General features: G+C 37.3%; 1 protein-coding gene across 1 annotated transcript in view; it reads right to left on the bottom strand.

Annotated features, from left to right (window-relative positions):
• grid2 (glutamate receptor, ionotropic, delta 2) overlaps positions 1 to 21851 on the bottom strand; it is a 179552-nt gene that overhangs the window by 66345 nt on the left and 91356 nt on the right. The window contains exon 10 of the mRNA XM_015052766.1: positions 12310 to 12505. Within this exon, the coding sequence (XP_014908252.1) occupies positions 12310 to 12505 (196 nt within the window). The remainder of the gene's footprint in view (positions 1 to 12309; positions 12506 to 21851) is intronic.

The raw sequence follows: 21851 nt of genomic DNA, 5'->3' as shown, positions 1-21851 counted from the left end.
AGCTTAATAGGGGAGAGCAAGGAAGTCAGGGGAAACGTAGGTAGAAGATGCAAAGAAGGGCACAGATGCAACGGCAAGTAGAACTGGTTGTAGACGGGGTAAGGATAAGACACAACATGTCAGCTGTAACAAGATATACTACAACAATAAAAAAAAAATCTATTATACATTTTTTTCACTTTTTAAAATCCCACCACTTTGTCCACCTTATTTACTGTGGTTAATTCAATGCATGGGAAATAAAAATTGAAAAAGAAGCCACTAATGTGCCAGAATGAGCCGATCCAAGGCAGAAAAGTGTTGACATGAATATGTTTGTATTTAAATGAATTTATGTCAGAGTATTTGCCATTTTAACATTTCAACATGTAACATGTTTGCTCACAGATGAGCTAAATAACATTAGCATTACCATTTTGAGCTGTTGCCTCCGACACGTCCGTTTCACTGTTTGTATTTTCCTCCTGGGATATTGCAAGGTGATATTAGAACAGCCTTATACGAGTTAACTTCCTGAATGACTTATGTAAGCAGGCCAAGAGAAGCTCTAATAATAATAATAATAATAATAATATCCGTTATTATTATTTCCTTTTTTCCTCATCTCTAGAATATCAAGGTGATTTGTCTTATTGTGTGTGTGAAGAGCATCATTCAGTACATAAAGCTCTTTATTGATCTCTTTATTGAGGGTATACACTTAACGGTTTTAGATTAATAATAGGGTAACCTGTGAATACTCTGAACAGACAACTACATGTTAAAAAAAACAAATCACTCTAAATTGTCACTCAAAGTGGACAACCTTTTATTTTTTTTTACAGCTTAGTGCAAATCAAGTGTGCCATGTTCTCCGCCGTCACCAAGAAACAGCGATATTCTCTCCCTGGTATGAAAACTAGCTTCACAGCAGCAGGATATTTTCCCTGCTTGGTTAATTCTTTAACAAACTTGCTATTTGCATTGCTCTGCAGCCAAATCACATACCACCTACCATTTGAATATTTTTGGTCCCTAAAGTAAAGTAAGCTTTAGAAAAACAGCTATCATCAAGTAAAGCATCAACATTTTTCACAACATTCAACTCATATTAGAAGCAAAAACTGGCTTCAGCATTGAATGTATAATTTACTACATTTGCATGGAATTACGACGTAATTACGGCATTCCTTTTTTGAAGACACCGAAAGACGAATCAATTCATGACGGTACAGTAAGTTAGAACAACTGAAAACTTCTTCAGTGTTTTCCCTTCTTCCTCAGAGAACACACAAAAAATTGCAACAGTCTTTCATAACGATCTGAAGCTTCTAGTCCTTGCTTGTTGAATCACACTAACCAGGATTTACACAATCCTGACAAAACGGGTGTTTCTCAAAGCAACATTGTACAGAAGGGCAGTGGAGGCAATAGCTGAAAGTTCAGCAACATGTGTACACGCACCGACTCCAGCACAGCAGTTCAGCTTATACATTTCAATAGAAGCTGTCAACTTCTGCTGCCTACTCATGTGTTGTGTAACAAAGGTGTTCACAGAATTAGAAAGTCAACGTACAGTTGTACATGGATGTAAAGTTTAGCTTGCTTAATTAAGCATGTGCAGAAAGCTAATTCTGACAAGTTAATAATTACGTAGTGAGTGTGTTAATGTTAATGCACCCTCGTTTATTTTACATCAACAGTACGTCTTTAAAGCCATCACAAAGTTTTTACCAGTCTTCTTCTCAAACTTGCAGATTAGGTTAATGGCAAAGGCCTGACTTTCAAGTGTGGGCAATCCATTTTTAATTGGATTAAAGTTGGGGGCATTTTAGGAAATGTACACTATTATTACCGATTTTTCTTTGTGGTTAGAACATATTCATTCTTGAAACTGAGAAACACAACACTGCCAGCTTTCTTAAGTAAAAACTATATTGTGCTATTGATGTGTTCTGAAGAGAATTTACCAGCAGGCTGGATCTTGATATGCAAGAGTTCAGTAAAGGTCTCCAACAGAGGCTGAAAACACATCTTGCTTATTCTTATTTCTGCAGACAATTTAGAGGCACCAGTCATCTTAAAATATATCTGTTGGGATTTTGCATCAGTCAGGCATGTGTTTGTTTAACTCTTGGCAAAATGAGTCTGAGATGGCATCCACAAGGACCAGCCATGTACAGTTCCTGGTGTAGCGTCTGCTTTAAAATGCTAAATGATCCAAAAACCCAGTGAGGTCATGCAGAAAGTTTGTTAGCGATTAATAGAAAAGTTTATTTGCTCTGATCTAACTAAAGGTAAACACACATTTGGGCATTTTAGACACACACACACACACACACACACACACACACACACACACACACACACACACACACACACACACACACACACACAAATAAACCATAAATGCAAGCCCTTGCTTGTCACATATTAATTAAATGAAAGAAAATTTGTGGCAACTGAATTTTAATATTTCTAAGGTCTATGCCTTCACAAATGTAAAATATCTTACAATATTAGAGAAAGATGTGAAGGTTTTCAGACACAGAAAGAACATTCCTGATTCATGTCCTCACTGTTTTTCTTTTCCATGTCTGTGCCTGTAATTATTAAGAGAAGCAACAAGTACAGTGCAGAGCAAACGAGATGAGGAAAAAAAAAACAGACTCCATGAGAAAGGCACCGTTATAGGTGACAGGGAGAGGCAGGGAAAGCAGCACTAAGTGCAAAAAAATGTGAGTGTGTAGATGGCTCCAGCCTCTGTTGGCATATGAGGACGAAATAGATAAAAAACCAATTTGGCTTTATTACAAGATACAGAATGAGAAATTGTAGTTAGAAATAGATAATGGAATTTTTATCTTTTTCATCTTGGGTCCATTTTTGTTGTTAAAGTAAACACTGTCTTCTCTTTTTACACTAACAAAACTAAGATGCATTTTGGAGCAGCAATAGTTTGTTCAGCATGTAACGGGGGTCTCGGTTAGCAAAACTAAGATGAAAACATGTTCTTTTGGAAAAATTAGTTCTCATGGAGCCACATTAATGCAAACTGCTTTTTTTTTTTTTGAAGAACCTGCAACTTTTTAAAAATATATTCCTTCCTCTCTAGTTTAGCAGATCTCTCGTTAACATTCTAGAATTGAAATAATCTATACCTCTGAGACATGATTTCTACTTCTTTAAAGTGCTTCACACTTCACTTCAGTCGTTAACCCACTCAAACACTGATGGCGGTGAGCTACAACGTAGCCACAGTTGACGAGGCTGTCAAACAATCAGCGTCACCACCATCAGGTAAGTCAGGTCAAGTATCTTGTCCAAGGACACGACTGAGATGGACAGAGAGGCGGTTCAAACCCAGTTACAGGATGAATCCGTACTTTCTGAGCCACACTTAAATATCGCCATCGTCACCACTTCTTTTTGTACCGAGAGTAATTCTCTTCCTATTTTCCTTCCTCTGAATTTCTCTTATCATTTGCTCGCTCCAAATCTATGTCTCAACACAGAAATGCTGTCATCACACAGTCACAGAATTGTAACAGCAGGGAAATATGTTTGCTGTTTGGGCTTGTCGCGGTGAATCCTAATGAGTTATCAGGCTCTGCAGGAAAGAAGCTTTCTCTTTTTCCTGTCAGGGTGATTTGCACTACTTTGCACAAGAAAATACAAAATGAAAGAACCCAGCAGCCAAAATGGCATTTTCTGGTCTTAGCAGATGCTAGGTTATTAAAGAGGATATTGCAGCCATCAAACCGATGTGCAGTGACAGATATATATCATCAGCTTTATGCTACTGCAGAGTTTTTACTTAAATCCAGTGTAATACATGACAAGCGCATGAATGTGGCTGGTTTTTTTGTTTTTGTTTTTTTTTTTACTCAAATGAAATTAGTTTTTGCTCCATCCATTCTGAAACCTGCAGAATGGCATCATACTGTCTCACACACAAAATTCTAGCAGGACCGCCCATGAATTTAGAAGCTCAAGCAACATCAGCAGAAAAAAAGGACTGGAAGGACAAAAGAAGAAGACAGAAAGACAAGGGGGTGAGAAGAGGAAGAAGAGTAAGGAAAGTGCATTTCATCAGGCTCATTGGGAAAGATACATGTCACATAGCTAAAGGCAGCCCTGAGACCTGAAAGCATAGCTCATGACAAGTCAACCCCACACTTTCAAACAGAGAGAGGGAGAGAAGTCATAAATGCTGAGATCTGTCACCATAGCTCAGCTGGGCCACCCTGCTCAGTAACCTTGGCAACTCCCTGACCAATAACTGCTTGGCAGGAGATCCTCTAAGAATAGTGACACTGACACAAACACATACACAGTCAGACCGCCATGTTGCCTACAGATCCATTGTTGCCTTTGGTTTGAACGAATAAGCCATGTTAACAGCGGCCACTGTGAGTGGAGCTTTCCGCCGACAAATGCCTGCACCCCTCACACAGATCTACTGAACAGGAAGCCAATGACTACAGGCTATTTAACTAATAATCATAATATTAAAACCTAATTTAGTTCCCTACCAATCAAGCACAGTTGCAGGCAGGCATTCTTTACACTGATCAAGGGCATGGATCTGACATTACTGTTGGTCTTGTAATGACTTCTAGAATCATTACTTTTTTAGCCTGCAGTGATGACACACCATATGACTTTAAGAAATAATAATAATAATAAAATTTTTAAAAAAGCAAGAAGTGGGGCATACAAGTTTTGGGTTCTTTCTAATTCCTGAAAGTTCAAAGTCACACACAGCCTAAAATATAAACACACATCCTAACTACTATTTGCTTTTTTTTTTTTTTTCTTTTGCCCCTTAGCAAGTTGCACTGTAACCACATGGCCTTTGTAGCCGACAACAAGCTTCTGGCACAATTTTGGAAGAATATTTTGCCACTCTGCTTTGAAGAATTGGAAGATTTTATTTAAATTGGTTTACAGTGAAAATGTAAACATGAGGCCCAAATGTGCTGCCAAAAAGGGCCCAAGATTGTATAATCAATGTGCTACACAATGAAACCATATTAATTTCCTCTAGAGTTTTGATGCAGGAAAACTGGGGTAAAATGCATAACCCATCTGTGGTCTATTTGTATCGCAGAATCTCAAATAACTTTCTTGTTGTGCTGGTGGATCCTATAATACCCAGAAGCCAATTTGGGCATTCTTCAGCTATTGTCTAGTGGAACCATGTACCCATACAATATATAATAAATAATAATAATAATAATAATAATAATAATAATAATTTCCTTTACGGTCAGTAAAGGCAGCCCTGAGATAGTTGTATTTTCTTGACATAAAGTTAGGGCTTACTAGGTTTAGTATGCTTGTGAAAGTCAGATAATTACCTCTCTGAAACTTCCTGTGTGTTCTTGTTACTCTGCTGTTGTGAAGCCATGCAATTCAAAAATACACCAAATTAACTGTTAGATGTTTTTTCATCAGTTACAAACACTATTCTGAGTAAATGAGTCTATTGGGGTCTTATCTGAAAAAAGAAATTACCTATGTATACCTTTTAGGGGTGAAAACAAAGAAATTACTTTCAACAACAACTCCCCCCAGAGGTGAAATCTGTCATTAAGATTTCCACTGGCACCTCCTTTCTCAGTCTTTTCTCACATTTCTTTCACCTCAGTTAACTCCACCTAGGCCCTGGTGTACCTATTCTTTGTCCATCTATATCCATCCTTTTTTTCTCCTTGCACCTCTTTGTAGCCCTTCTTCACCTATTTACAGCGAAGCCTGCAATCTCCACAGCCCTTTTAGCTGCTCGCAACCCTCAAACTCTCTTTTCTACCATCCTCAAAATTCCAATTTTCCTCTTTCTACTCCCTGAGCACTCGTTCACTGCCCATATCAACTTCTACTTGCTTCTGCTTTGTCTCAATTGTCCTCTAGAGTGCCATGATCACCATATCCAGGGCTGAGGACTTAAACTACCTTTGGTAGATTTACCAGGATCTCTATGTGGCAGAGCAATTTTACTGATCTTCATCAACATCACTAAAGTCATTACATTAAACAGCTTCATGCTCAGTTTTTACAGCCATATGAAGAAGAGGTGAAATAATAAATCCAGCTTACAAAACAAGATGATACATAATATTGAACTCTCAATATTTTAGAAAAAATAAGAATGTTGTTTGTAGATTTTACACAAAATTTCTGCCCAAACTCTTTTTTCTTTTTTTTTCTCTGTCTATCACCTTCTAAGGATTTCAAATTCCTAAATAAAATTGTTAATGCTCCCCTTTTGGATTCTTACAAACATACTTTCTCCAGCACCTTACATAAATTAAAATTGCGGTGTGAAATTTCTGGTCTTGAAATAGAGGTGGATTAAATAGGTGCATATCAAATGTGCAGGCTCTCAATTAGTATATCAAGGTTACATCATAGTAATTACAATTAACTGCTCATTTTTCCTGGCTCAGACATAGTAAATATATGCCTTTGGCACCTTATTTTTTATTTTAGCAAGTCTGTGCCACAGGTTCTTATTACACACGTATCAATTCGATTTAGTTTATTTATATAAATCCAATTCACAACACGTCAACTGAAGGAGCTTTACGAAAAAGTAATCTTAATTCAGACATACATGCATTTCAATTTATCCTACTTATCAAACAGTATATTAAGTTCAGATCATAATTAAAAATAGTTTAAACAATTTTTTTTTTAATCCAAGAAACCGAGCAGATTGTATCAAGGTTATTGACTTGCAGCACTCATGTCTCCTGGACAGGTATGTAGTGACAGTAGACAATCGCTTGTGTTGAGTCCACACACGCATAAAGTTTCCTAATAATAAGACTCTGTTTACATTTGTAACGCGTTATAATAAATGTACAAATAAGTCGGCAAATTTCCATGTGTTTGACATCATTGGGAAGCCCCCCGAATAGACTTGTTCATGGTTGTGTCACATTTTTTTTAAATAATTTATTTTGTTTTTGTGAGGTTTGGTTTTAGAGATGTAATCATTGGTTACATGGTTACTGAAAGATATATTTTCTAAAGTGGAAGGAAGTAGAGGAGCAAAAAGTCACAGAGATGAAAAATTACCTAAACCAACAATTCACTCAAGACTAAAATCCCCATTAGAGACTCTTCAAGCCTGATGAAGAGCAGCTGTCATGCCCTACATTTACATCTACCAAGTCAAGTGTGTGCATGAAAAAGAACTAAGGAACAAAATATATCAAGGTTTTAGTGCTGTGTGTGTATGCAAAAGGAACGATGACTGATTGTGTACACATACATGAGTACAACATTATGACATAAAAAGCTCCTCAAATTGAAAGCTTCACATTTAACTGTATGCATCAGTTGAAATTATGCATGAAGAACACAACAAAAATCTACTTTTGTTTTCCTGCAGCACTCAGTGTTACATAAACTATAATGCCTACTATGAAACGGCATTTAAAGGAGAAAAACAAAGTATCATATGATACGTTTCTCAATGATGCATGCAAAGGAACTGATATTTCATTTTGTCTCTGCTGTTCTGAAAAGTCTCATTTTCTATTTGTTAGTACATTTGTCGTCAGAGTGTATGTGTTGGTTTAGGTTCGTGCCTTTAGGAGCATAAGTGATTAGAATATTTTTACACTTTTGGTAAAATGTGTTAACACAAGGTTATTAAAGGTACCAAGTGAACTAACCTGGAAAATTTCTTAATGTTTGCTTAATGAGGAGGCTTAATATACAATAAATTGAATGTTATAAAATATCTGAGCTGATAACTTATCAAAAGGAGCAGAGAGACCGGAGTTTAACAGAGTTATAATATCTAGGATAAATTCATAGAGGAACCTTTGACAGAATTGGACTGTTGGTTCAATCACTGTAGGCTCACATAGTCTTCTTTTAGTTTGCACGATTAAATCTGTTATTCAGATGTTATTTTGGTGGAAAGGTCACTCTCACTGGAAGACCTTCAGTTCTAACTCAGACTGGGAGATCTCTTGGGTGCCTTTAATCTTGCAATCAGAACAAAGTGAAAACCAAAACAAAAATCTATCAGGAGTTTTACATCAGATAGTTTGATATTCTCTTAAACGTATTAACCAATATTTATTGCTATGACTAACGATACATTATACTTTTGACTGCGTTAAAACTACGTGAAAACCTAAACAAGCAAAATAAGATTGAATTGTGAAAGGAAATTTCACATCTACTGAACGGCAAACATTTTCATGGAAATAACACCCCACGGTTATGAAAACATGATCCCTCAGCATGGAATCAGAAGTTGTTGTGGCTGACAGTGTGGTCCACTGAGGATATTTTGACAGAAGCAGCTAATTTGGGTTAAAAAGTCAGATTTAGACTTTATATTCACTAGAAAGTTGGTTGATTTGTTTAGAGACTAAAAGTGATGGGAAATAATTTTAATACATTTAATAAAAATGAAAAAAAGACATTAATTAGCCTGTAATAGCCTATAATAGGCTATTATCACAATTATCACTGATAATAGCCTATTAAGGAAAACTGAGCAATTCTGTCCCTTAATCCTGTAGTAGGGTACAAACTGCTGGACTTGCCTGGTCCAGAGTGCCAACTCTACATTTCTGGGTACAGTGTAATGCTTATAATGAAAACAAAATGATTGTGTTTTCCTTGATGTGAAGTACATGCAAGTGTGCATGCGTGTTTGTTACTATGTGTGGACACATATCAGTGCGTCTTCAATTCTCCCAACATCTCAGACACTGACCAGTTTTGGCATAATATAACTTTACTGCAGGGGACCAAAACCTAAAAGGGAGAAAATCTATAGTGTGCATTGGAGACCAGTGACAAAGAGGAGTAAGAGGTTTATTGCGAAAGAGAAAAAGCCTGAAAGAACAAGAGGCAGCTGAGAGAAGGGAGGCTGAGAAGGAAGGAAACTACGCTAAAAGGAAAAATATGTAATCTCACAGGAATCAAATACAGCACGGGGACTATATTGATGAAGACAAACACATCCAGATATAGCAAATTGAGACTGATGTCCGTTATTGTGTTGGTTAATAACAGAATGGAAAAAGCCTTCGGCTTGAAAGAATTGCAGACACTGTACAGTGCTTTTCAATTGTTGTTGTTTTTTTTTAAGAACAAAACTAAATCCTAACAGATTAAAAGGCACCGTTTTGAAAATCTGGAAATCTTTTGTTTGTGACAGAAGACAGAAATAATCCTTGTGTCTGTGAGTCGTGTAAATGACATGTTTTAACTTCCGTATTACATTCATTGGAGCTCTGAACATACAACTCTAATAACAACAGTGTCCCTGACAGTAATGCTGTAGCAAAAAGGAAAGTAAAAAAAAAATCTTGTGGTACTGCAGTTAGGACATGAATTAGTGAACCACTAGAGTGCACTCTGTAGCCTTTAACGAAATGTGGATGCATAATAGGCTGCTAAAGATATAAAAGCATGGCGCTGAAAAGGAAAGTCTAAAGAAAAGCGGAAGAGAAAAGGGTGGAGTGAAAAATGGGGGTCAAGTGGAAGAAATAACTGCTGTGTCAAACAGTAGCACAAGTAACGGACATCTGTAAAATATTCAGCTGTGAAGAAAACGAGTGGCAGTGGGAAAAGGAATCAGAAATACTGCAATGAATAAAGCAAAGATCCTTTTTCCTGTAGTCTGGTTTACCTTCTCTGGCTCTGCTATTACTGGAAGCTAAGCTTTATTTCCAACTCTTACTCATAGGAAATTCAGTCTTTGTTGCTAATGAAAGAACCACCCACCCAAAAGGACAGTTACTTAGTATGTAACAGTTGATTCTTTCGCAGCAGTGAAGCGACCACCAATGGTTTCAGCCCAAAACATTTGGGTCACATTTCCATTCAGTAGTAAAGCAAATCTAAAGTGATGTTAAAAATAAATTATATAAAACTTAAAAAGTTAATAAATACTTCTTGATATTACTAGTATTAGCAAGCATGTACCACATAAAAGACAATGTGGTTCAACAAGTTCTTCTATAAACATAGTAGTTTTGATCATGCTTGACGTGGATGCATTTAATTAATAGTAATAAAAAAATAAAACTAAAAATTTGTGTGTGCTTGAGGCGTCACTCACAAATCAGAGCAATGAATGGGAAAACTGGTTGATTCTATTCTCTGGTTGGTGTACCTGTGCGTCTCTATCTAAAAGGCCGTTTTAGGTGTAGGGAGATGGAAAGCAGTCAGATATGTTCACAGTGACTCAGGATACACACAAAAACATCTGGGGAGTCAGGCTATTGCGTGATTTGTGCAATGTGCTGACATTATTTACAATGCAGAAAATTCTAAATTGCTGTAACCTTTTGAAAACATGAGAAAAAAAAAAGTCACTTTGAAACTCAATTTTTTTGTTTGCTCATTTAAATGCAGATCAAACATGGCAAAATGAGCAGAGCAATAGAAAACATCCAGACTTCAACATGACTTGGGTTCCCCGCTGGATGTTACTGTTAAATAGCTTGTCTTCAACTGTAAATACTAAATGATTTACACAAGCAAGATGGTTTAATCCTCCCTGGAAGTTGGTACAAAACAATGCAAAGCTTCATTTTTTGTTTAGTTTACCTGTGGGGAATCAGAGTTATAGGCTTCTTTTTTCACCAAATAGCCACTACAGTTGAAGACCAAAACAAACCACACTACGACTTGTATACTTCATACGTCTGAAAAGGTGTTTCAGGTAGAAAAACAAGTAATGTAGCATTTCGGACAGTTCAGAAGAAGGTAAAGACACAGAACTCTTTCTCAGCAGAACTTACCTACTACCTACTTACCTATTAGGTAGGTTCTGCTGCGAAAGAGACCATATTTAAGTTTTAAAAGTTATTGACTTGTCAATATAGATTATTAATATGCTAAAGCATACAAACCCAGAGGCTGTGTACCATACACCTGGTACCAGGAGTGTAACAACAGGCGTCTCCAAAGTGCAAGCTGCCAAGTTGTAATACATAAATTAACTATAGAATCTGTACAACCATTTTGTATTTATGAGGCTACAGAGGCAGATTAATTGATCACTGCAAGTGTTTTCTAATAGATGTTGAAGTCTGGCGCCTAAGATAATAAGTGTAGTGAGCATAAAAGAAGTGGAAAATGATCAAACAGGTGTATGCATTCAATAAATCTCACCATTTATAAGCAATATTTACGGAAAAGATATTGCTGTTGGATTCTTATGTCTGTGCGTGTGTGTCTTCTTTGGAGGAGGAGAAGTGCGGAAGTGGGGAGAGAGGCGCAAAATATACACCCCAACAGTGAAACCACCATGTTGCCCTTTAACCGTTCCTCTCAACTCTCCCCGAGTTGTCTTAACACGAGGTCTAATATATTCCAAAGGGGGAGGAGATATTGAATGTTCAGGCTGAAGTACATAACCAGTAAGCTCCAGCCATGTAAATAAGATGCAGCAGTCAGGTGTTTCTGCTGCTGGGTAATTACCAAGGGAATTAAGCATTGCAAATGCTATATGTGCATCGTTAACATCATTTACACGGATCTCTTCTCATCCACAGCGATGACCCTACAGCAATACAGGCTTTTAGAAAGAGGACAGAGGTTAATCTGTATAGATTATAAGCATACTGCACACTACGGAATGCATATGAAACCCTTTGCATATTTAACACACAGTAAGAGCAACGATAAGCAATGCAAGACATAAAATGGTTAAATGTAGCCTAAATTTGCAGATAACATATTGTGACAAACAATAGTGTTAGGGCATAATGCTACCTTATGCTATGTATTTGCATAAAGTAGCATAAGAAAGATATAGATGTGGAAGTTTTGAATGAACGCATACATTTACTTAAAATACCTTTTTTCTAATTACATCCTATATCTTTTCATATTACAACACAATATAAAAAACTATTTGCTGGTATTTTTTTTTGTATCTCAGTTTGTATTTCAAATCCATTCATTATTTTAAATGCAAAAAAAAAAAATATGTTCAGGAAGACAGATTTGAAACTCTAAAACCTGCAATAAATAACTATCATAATGAACATTAAGAGGTCTGAGGCTGCTCTTCAGGCTTTTTCCAAAGTACAAACAAATTATGCATGTCTTCAGAAATTATGTGATCAAACGCCAGCAGATGCTAGCCTGAATATGAATGCCTTGCACTGAGTAATAAATAACTCCAGTAATGTTGCTTCCTCTTTGCACCTGGTCCCATTTATTGAAATTTATCAGCCTTTTGACTTCAATATTTATGTTAATAACAACTGCGATTTTACATATGTCAAAGGTCTTTCATTTGAAACTCAGAACAAATTTAAAAAGGTATGTGCCAACCTTGCGAATGCCTTCCCTCGACTCCTCAACGTTATTATCTGCTCCTCCAGTCCGATTAATCATCCGCCACATCTGGGAGTACATGGGATCTCTCTCAAAGGGGTTCATAGCCTTTGAGCGCACCTGATCATATACTGCAGAGTCCAGGACTGTCCCATATGGCAGTTCAGTCTGCTTTGATAAGTCCTGCAGAGACCTAAAGGAAACAAAACAAAAAAGATCACTGAATCAGTCGGTCCATTTCTCTACTACAAGTAGTGTGAGGCACATCCCTGTGGTTAGATCTCACACTAATGCAACATCCCACCGTATGGATGAACCTTTTAAGGTTTAGGCACGGCAGCCACAGAAATTGTCAAAGCTGATGAATCTGGGCAAGCATGGACATCTAATTATAATTTTAGTTGCAACAACGTTTAAATTAAAGCATTATGGCCAGTATATTGATATATATATATATATATCTATATTTAGTGCAGCTACAATATATATATTGTTCCCATTAACTTTGTACAGTCCCTTTATTTTCTTTTCCATATCAGGTACTCCTGGCTCGGCACGTTTTGCTTCGATATGCCTCTTTCTTCGATGAAGTCCTTGATGGAGCTCTCTGTGAACTCTCCTTACTTTTACTTTTTATTTTTTTATTTAAGTACTCCAGGCTCAGTGCTCTTATGTTTTTTTTTTTCATTCTTCTCTTGTCTTTTGAACCCACAGCCTGCTTCAGAAAATGGCAACTCATAGCCTGGTTCTGCTGGAGGCTCCTTCCTGTTAAGAGTCTGGTCTTCTTTAGCCAGATAAATCTTTACAAATCACATTGAAATTGTCAGCTGAATTTAACAGCACTTTACAGTTAATCTTTCAAAGCATTTGACACACTGACGACACAACTTCTCAGGACCAAGTCTAACACACTACTGTCAAAACTAATTGAAAAACTAGTGAAAGACAGACAACCAACTCCACACACATAGACTGTATCCCTTTGGTAAAAGCCATCTGGAGAACTCTGGTTGTCAGTAAGTTTCTTCATGGAAGTCATGCAGAAGCCTCAATCCACAACCCAAAAAAACAGTTTGAACCTCTGCAGATTGTGGGACAAGACAGTCAGAGACTTTGTCAACATAAAACACACTGTGGTATAGCAGCAGCCAGATCCATGTGAGATTTGACAGGGCCTTGACATTAGCAGGCCTCTCCTTGGCCTTTTTCATCCTAATCTAAATTTCACAGTTTATAAAGAAATACATTCTTACAACAAGCTTTTACACAAGTTGTCAGCTAGACAATTGACAACAGAGTAAAATAGGAGACAATGAGTGACTCTTTAAGAACTTGATCTGCCCCAAAATTAAATTCAGAAATATTTGTTCATTCCTTAAGGGAAATTAGATGTTGTCTTGACTGTAATTTCTGGAATGAGTCATTGCATATGGCGATAGATGTGGGAAGAATCTTCTGTGGTTTATATTAAAGCAGATCTTAAGAAGCCTCTGTCATTTTGCAGTCTTGCATAAAGGATGCTTGGGTTTTTCCATTAGGTTATTCATTTTACAAAGCATCCTTCTTTGCATAATTATCTCCAGAGTGGTCTCAAAAACAGAACCAGTGTTCTTTATCCAGCTGTTTTAAGTAACTAGTTCTGATGCTGGTAACACAAGAGATTATGCCAAAAGAGATTGTCCTTTAAAAAAAAAAACATAAAAGCTTTGCAGTAATTTTTCCACAAAATGAAAAGGCCTGAAAAGTGGCAATCAAGCCATCTAGAAGAAGCTTTCACTTTGACTATTCAGGCCAAATATACAAGATTTAAAATCTTGCCCTGTGCCTGTGTCCAATAGAGAAACTGTATGCCTTCCAGCTCAAAGACCAAGAATTTGACCTGCCGAGGAAGTTGATGTAATGGGCCAGGATAAGTTGTGAGCTATGATCAAAACAAACCTATGCTGAATTATTGAGAAGTAAAGCTTCACCACACATTACATTTCCTCTAGACCCTTTCTAAATCACATTACAGTGACACTTGGTTGGTTGTGTGGTTTCATCAAAATGCAACTTTTAAATGTAGTTCTCAAAGCACTGGTTGTTATGCTTGACCTTGGGCACACTGGGGCCAAATGTACTCTCTTCTTCAAGGCATAAAATGATGTTCCTTGACATCAATTTTCTCTCTGGAGTCAGTGAGGCTCTCATCAAACCTAACCTCGGGCCCGGGATAGTGTACACCATCAGTCTAAAAGAGAGAAAGCAACTCCTGTCGACGGTCAGTGGGATCGCGCGCAGCATCAGTCTAGAACTGAGAAGACAGCTCCTTTAAGAGGGTGACAGTAAATGCTCCTGGTTCTGTTGGGAAATGAAAGTACCCTATCATAACTACAAAACTGAAGAACCAAATGTAGCAGACGGAAAAAGCCAGGACTGATCACAGTGAACCAATGCCTACCCAAGTTTGACAGAGGAAAAAGAAGTTTCTTCCATCTAATGAGTTGGTTATGAGTAAAAAGGTTTCTGGTAATGTGTTCTTTGATGGAGACGCTTCTTTTAACAGTATTAATTAACCGACACTTGCATAATAAAGACTTAATTTAACTTGACCAAATCTTTGGTAAAAATGTTCATTTATGTAGGACATCCATTTAAAAAGAAAACATGGCAATTAGAGGAAAAAAAAATCTCACTCTGAGAAGAATGTGTAATTAACAACCATGCCGCCTACCGAGTGAGACAAACTACCTGATCTGTGAGAAAATAGTTAAAAATGTGTTCTATCATGTCTTCCATGAAGAAATGGCAGTGGAAAAACTGGCTCAACATATTCACACAATTCGACGTACTAAAACGAAAATGAGCCAGTGGAGGCCCAGATGGATTTCTAGAATTAGATTACATTCAGCCACAGGGAAAACCAGTAATGTGATATATAGTGTCTAGGAAATGTAGACCCTTCTTGTTCACATAAGACTAAAAAAATGAAACACAAACCATCGAGGGGAATAAAGATATCTTATAAAATTTTGAAACTTTCAGTTTTTTATGTTTTGTACTGAGAAGCTGCAATAGTACAGTGAGCAAAACATTGTAACGCAGTTTTGCTCAATGGATGGACAGCTAGGATGTTTTCTTAACAACAGAGTTGCATTGAAGTTTCAGCAAACTTAAATAACTTTTTTTTTTTTACTGCATTGTGCAGTAGTACTTTCTTGTGTAAACATAAAACATATACGAAAACTTTTTTGACTCTAGGCTGAGAGTAGAAGAAACTAAAAAAAGAAATTTTAAACTTTGGCAACTCTGGATTAAATAGTCACTTTACAAAGTAAAGCTTGCTATTACAGGACTACAATAAACCTTTGCCTTCAAAACAGTTTTAACTCTGTGGCCAGGATCCAAACATTCCTCATATACTTTGGCAGATATTGACATGGTACCATCATGTGGATGTAGCAGATGAGTTCAGCTGCAAATCAATCTCTCGCTTCAGGTGGTAAATTGATCCCATGTCCATATGTCACTGATTGATTTAGCTACATGAGTATGTAGTAGTTGCAAGCAAACAATAATTATTTACACAAAGTCCAATGAGAAGAATTAAGTGAAACAAGTGCGTGGTAGCTATAAAAACAAAACAGAATCGTGGATCATAATTGAAAATGAGAAAAAAGACAATCTGTCAGTCTGTTTTGAACTATAAAAGTCTCTTTTTTTCATTTTTTTTTTTCTCCTTCACACTTCTTGTTACCCATAAATTGCCACCTCTAGGGGAAAAACACAAGCTATTGTTAATTATAATGCAACAGTGCTTGGGTTGCCTTTCAAAGAGTTTGGCCGCTGAGAAATGTAATCGAGAACCATTACATGAACTAATTACTCTTTGTTTGTTAAACGCGTGCTTACACACCACCCATGGATTTGAGATCCTCATATCTGGGAAACAAAACATGCCCACAAAAACTCTCTCAACATATCCAGCTTAATGAAGAACAAGTGTACAGTACACTGTCATTAATTCAGCTGTAATACAGTACACCCACGTAGCGGATTTAACAATGGGTACAAATTCGAGCAAAGATTTATATGATTCCAAGCCTGTCTGCCAGCACAAACAAACGTTCGCATGAACACCCACATACTGTGAAGTACTTTTCGTGTTTTTAATGGTAGGGAAAACGTAAAGCTCCTCCTCGCTCATGCTGTCCTCAATGAGCTCCAATCCATCCCAAAAAAAAAAGAAAGAAAAACCCTTTGAAGATTTTAATGAACTCTGCTGTGAACATGAATCTTTTATTGCTGTCAATTAATCTTTGGCCCTAATAATCTCCCCTTCCCACCAATCTCACTTGAGAATGTGCTGGCTCATGAGGAGAATCTTTGACCAGGATTCTTGGTTTGTGACCTGTTTTCATGATGTAATGCTAAGCTTTCTTTTTCCAGTTAGCTTGCACAAAAAAACAAAAAAAAAAACACAGAAAGGGAGTGAAATAAGAAACATGCAATATGACTGCAAAATCCACTGTAAACAAAACATTTACAGTGGATTTTGCAGAAAAAAATGTCAGTGATTTTGGTTGGCTCTTTTTATTTAGAGTTAAACTTATTAAAGCAAAGCAAAGAGACAAGAAAAGATGATCCCTGAGTTTAAATGGACAGTTGACTTCCTTCAATTGTGTATGCTGAGCATATAGCTGACTGAAAAATGTATCGCTAATAAAAAATGAGTAAATATATAAACAAATACATCAATAAATGCAGCGTATTAAGGGAGAACATTTCTGTAGACGTTTGTCAGATGGCAGTAGTTAGGAGGATAACTAATAGAGGTGCATTCCACAAATCTGATCTGCGTGGAAGTCTGGTAAAACTGGTAAAAAGAAAGTCCTAACTGAACCCTATGTGATGGCATATTGTTGTTATCACCATGTCTCAGTGTGGAGCTGTTTTTTTCAACAGGGACAAGGAAGCTGATAATAAATAACACAAAATACAGAGAGCCTTATGTGAGCCTGCAGAAGACTTTAGACTGGAGGGTAGGTTCAACCTCCAGTATATTGTTGATCTGAAACCAAGAGCCAGAGCTAGCATGTGGTAGATCAAAACATATGTTTGCGTTTGAAAGGCCCAGTCAAAGTGCAGACCAATGTAGAATTGGTTTAGAAATACTCCAAAAGATTTTCAGATAGTTTGTTGTGAAATATGCTCCAATAAAATATTGACTTGTCAGGGATGAAAATAAATGCATAAAAGATTTTAACAGCTGACTGTATTTTTTTCAATCCATTTCACGTGTATATCCTACTTTGTCTAAACCAGTGTTTCTCAACCCTGGTCCTCACCGCCCCCCTGTCCTGCATGTTTTAGGTGTTTCCCTTCAGCCACTCACCTGAATTGTATCCCTGGGTGATTAACAGGCTTCTGCAGTACTTGATGGTCATGCAATCATTTGAATCAGCTGTTCTGGAATAGAGGCACATCTAAAACATGCAGAGCAGGGGGGCGCTGAGGACCAGGGTTGAGAAACACTGGTCTAAACAATGACAACAAAATATATCAACGTTTGCTGTTATAAGTTAACAAAAGGTGGAAAAGCTCAAGGGGTAAGAATAGTTTTACACACCACCGTAAAAAAAAAAAAAAAAAAAAAAAAAAGAAAAAAAAAAAAAAATAAAAAAACTGAAAAAGGTTTCTTCACTCAAATCTCTGAATATTCACTAAAAAATGTCAGGCTTGTTTCTAGATTTATAATGTGTGTGTAGTCTTGTGGAAGTCAATGCATATAAGAATTATGTGTTTAATTGTCTTTGTTTAATGTGAATTTAATTCCTGTTTGTGTGTGTGTGTGTGTGTGCGCGAGCGCGCGAGAGAGAGAGAGCACGTGCATAGACCAGTGTCTCTGTCCTGTGTGTATCCTAGCTCATTTTGCAAGCAATTATATTTCCCTAAGCAGCTCAATGAGCAAGTAAATGGAGTGAACAGCCGCTGAATGTATCTTATGACAAATAGTCAGTACATGTGTGTATGTGTGTGTCATTGCAGAGTGAAAGAGGAGCAAAGAAAGAATAAACTTGAAAGAGAAATAGTTCACTCATGCTAATCAGACTTTTTTAAGGAACAATCCCCGAGCAGTCTGACCTCACTACTTCAACTACAACACCAGGCGTCTGTTTAAGAGGCAAAAAATAAATAAATAACTAAAAAAATTGCTAGTCTTTGCTCTTGTCAGACACATCCCAGGGAAAGAAAAAAAAAAAAAAAGGAAAAACACGTCTCACAATAAAAAAAGATTTTCCATCAAACTTTTAGTTAACATTCAGGGAGGAACTATTTTACCTTTAACTTTGATATGCTTCAGGTCTTACCACTGAACATGGTGGAACATATCAAAAGAGTTGGAACTGGCAAGATCTTTTTGACAGATGTCCAAGAAGTGCCTCCTTTCGCCGTGAGGGAGGAGGCTGCTTCATCATTTCTTTTTTTAGGTTCGAAAAAATTACGGTCCAGAGATTTAAGCAATGTTTATTGAGACAGGGTGTCCAAAAGTTTTAACGGTAATATGTCTTTGAAGAGCCAATGTCAGTAAATACATTTTAATACCATGATATGTTTCTACTGTTCTGAGGGAATAGACACTATTTTTATTGGAAGGGATATTCCTTGATCAAAGTTACCACTAGATTAAGAGAAATACAATGTAAAGTCCAGAAGCGATGTACTTTATAAACTGACATGATTTTACTAATAAACATCTGGTTACATAATTCATTCCATGTATAGCTGGTGCAATTGCCACTAGGTGCTTTTTGTACTTTAAGCTGTTAATATTTGTAATTGACCTTTCCTATATCTAATTTGGAAATATGAATAAATGTAATCGTCATGGTACATATATTTGTTATCTATTAACTTTGTGAGGATTTTGTATTTTAGCTTCATACTTTATGTCCGTCAAGTGGGATACATCAGTCCCATTCAGCGCTTTCATTTCCTGCTTTTTTTAATTAAAGCTGTCACCTCTCTGTTGACTTGAATGCTTTTGACCCTTTTTATTCATATGAGTTCGTGGCCTGTGGAGTTTTGGACTTGGTCCCTTTAAGGTTTCATCCCTACACCCCATCTCCTCCCTGAATTTGAGTTCTCTATATTAAAACTGATGAAGGAAAGAAGCAAATGCATTTATAGATGTTAACTTTTCCTAAGCATTTTTTATGAAAATATAACAGAACTTGGTAAAAGAAACCAACTCCGGGGGTTAGGAGGAAACCCACTGTGTGAAGGCAGCATGGCCACATTCCCAATTATGAATTTGTTAGTTTCAAATGTAAGGAGTGAACTGTGATGTGAAATTAAAGATGTTTCGAATATCAGTGCGGAGGTTGCATTAGTCTAGAGCAGTGGTTCCCAAACTTTTTCTCCTGGGCCCCCCCAGTGGTTTCCAAACATTTTCTGGGCCCCCCTATGGATTACAAATAGCTGTCTGGTTGAATGACGTGTGTGAGGGGGGAGGGGGGAATCGACTTTTTTGGGGACAAAATGAATGTACGTAGCTGGACATAGACAACAACATCGGTAGCCTACAGGCTAATTGTTAAGCTTAAGGTGCTGTATTGATATTTTGATATTAGCTATTCATCTTTTAGCTAACATTATCTGCGTCCAACAGTTTTACTCAACAGTCGGTTAGTTTGGGGGAAAAACTGTGAAACGTTCTTTGCGTTTTGCTGGTTTGCTGCCGTGATTCTAACACACCTGTGTAGCTCTGCACAGCAGCAGCAGGTCTCCTACACTGCTGCACAGGTGTAAACCCAGCGTGAGCGTCTCAGCGTTCATGTTGCGTTTAAAGGCGGCTCGGAAAAACAGGTTACGACATGTTAAACGGATTAAACAGTTTTAACTGCTGATAAAAGTAACAGAGGGCACAGATATGGGAAGTGTGGAAGCCCCTACTGTATCAAATTGACAGAGGAATAACAGAGAGTTGGACACTCTAAGGTAAAAACCGAGCACATACAGCTTTCATGTTTTTTTTTTTTTTTTTTTTCAAACGGACGGCTTCCCGCGCCCCCCCTGCAATGGCACGGCGCCCCCTGTAGGGGGCACGCCCCACAGTTTGGGAACCTCTGTTCTAGAGAGAGGTGTGCTATGTACTTTACCCTGCAAATTTAAGCAGTTCCGAGCATCAAAGTTTCAAACATCAGACGTCCTTATCTAAAAAAAAAATCTGAAAATGTTTGTGTGCATTTATTTTTAAATTATTAAAAATAAATAATTCAGTAACTCAGGAGTGAAGTAAAATGTATCTGCTGATAAAACTCAACGCCTCCGTTAGCTACAATCTAAACTATATCATCTAATTTTAATTCATGGCTAGTTTTGCTTATAGTCATTATGAAGCATTATAATTGATATTTGTTTTTTTGTGTTGTTTTTTTCTTTTGGTATTTGCTTCCAAATGGTCTTGGCAGCAATTTAATCAATTACTCTTTGTAAGCACCTGAAAAGCTTAAAATTAGAAGTATTTCATGTCTACTGCATTTTCAGAACACAGACATTTATGAACATCCTATCTGAGCCCCAACAGAAACGGTCTGCTCCCCAAATTTTACAGCCTCCAGACATTTTCTAACCGTCAGGCCATCATGGCCCAAATATTTCCACTCCTGTGCGTCTCTCTCTCTCACCTTCATCTGTTCCTACTTGTTCACTTCATTTCCTCATTAAGATGCCTTTTTGTCTCACTTTCTGTGCATTGCTCACTTGTGCCTTCGCTTTGCTACTCTCCTCTGCCACCTTTCACGGTTTTCCTAAAGGATTCACACCGAAATTGAGGGAAAACATCCAAGCGTGAAATAGTCCAGAGAGGGTTCTTGACGCTGACTTGTTATTTCATTTTCAGGATGAAACAAGGGCATTAATACTTAAAAAGCCTGCCTGCCTGCCTTGATGGAAAACACTAAGGAGAGTCATGTCTCCATCTTTTCCTGGATTTCTCTTTCGTTTGTGTATTTGCTTGTTTATTCTGTTCCTAACAATCTAATTTACTAGCTTTCTTATACAAATGCAATTGGACTTATTTTTGCCTGCGTGATGTGTTACTGAATTGTTCATGGTTAAAGAAAATTAGAGACCAAAGACAACGAAAATATGCCAAGCGCGAGAAGAAAGAGAAACAAAAAGCGATTGTGGTTTGATGGAGAGAAATATTTTGTTTACTCCAAAGCCGAGCACAATTAACTGTGGCACTGCCAGGCATAGCGGATGCTTAGGCATGCTTATTAGCCCAATGAGAGATGAGTACTTCCTGCTTCTCTGCTAGTGGCAGAGAAGCAGGAAGACATATTATCACAAGGATAGGCAAACATGGGGCATAGACCCCCAGGGAAATGATGTGCGGAAAAAAGTAAAAGAACAAAGATTTGCCAACTTCTTCGACATCTTTACCCTGGACACAATTTGTTCCAACTGCTGCCATCAGGCTGCAGATAAAGGAGCACTAAAGCAAGGACAAACAGACTGAAGAACAGTTTATACTCGGTAGCCATAAGGGCATT

Source organism: Poecilia latipinna, unplaced genomic scaffold (genome assembly GCF_001443285.1).
Source record: "Poecilia latipinna isolate Pla-1442-1.1 unplaced genomic scaffold, P_latipinna-1.0 Scaffold1131, whole genome shotgun sequence".
NCBI lineage: Eukaryota > Metazoa > Chordata > Actinopteri > Cyprinodontiformes > Poeciliidae > Poecilia > Poecilia latipinna.
The sequence above is the reverse complement of the archived record's forward strand: the minus strand, read 5'-3'. Positions and strand labels throughout refer to the sequence as shown.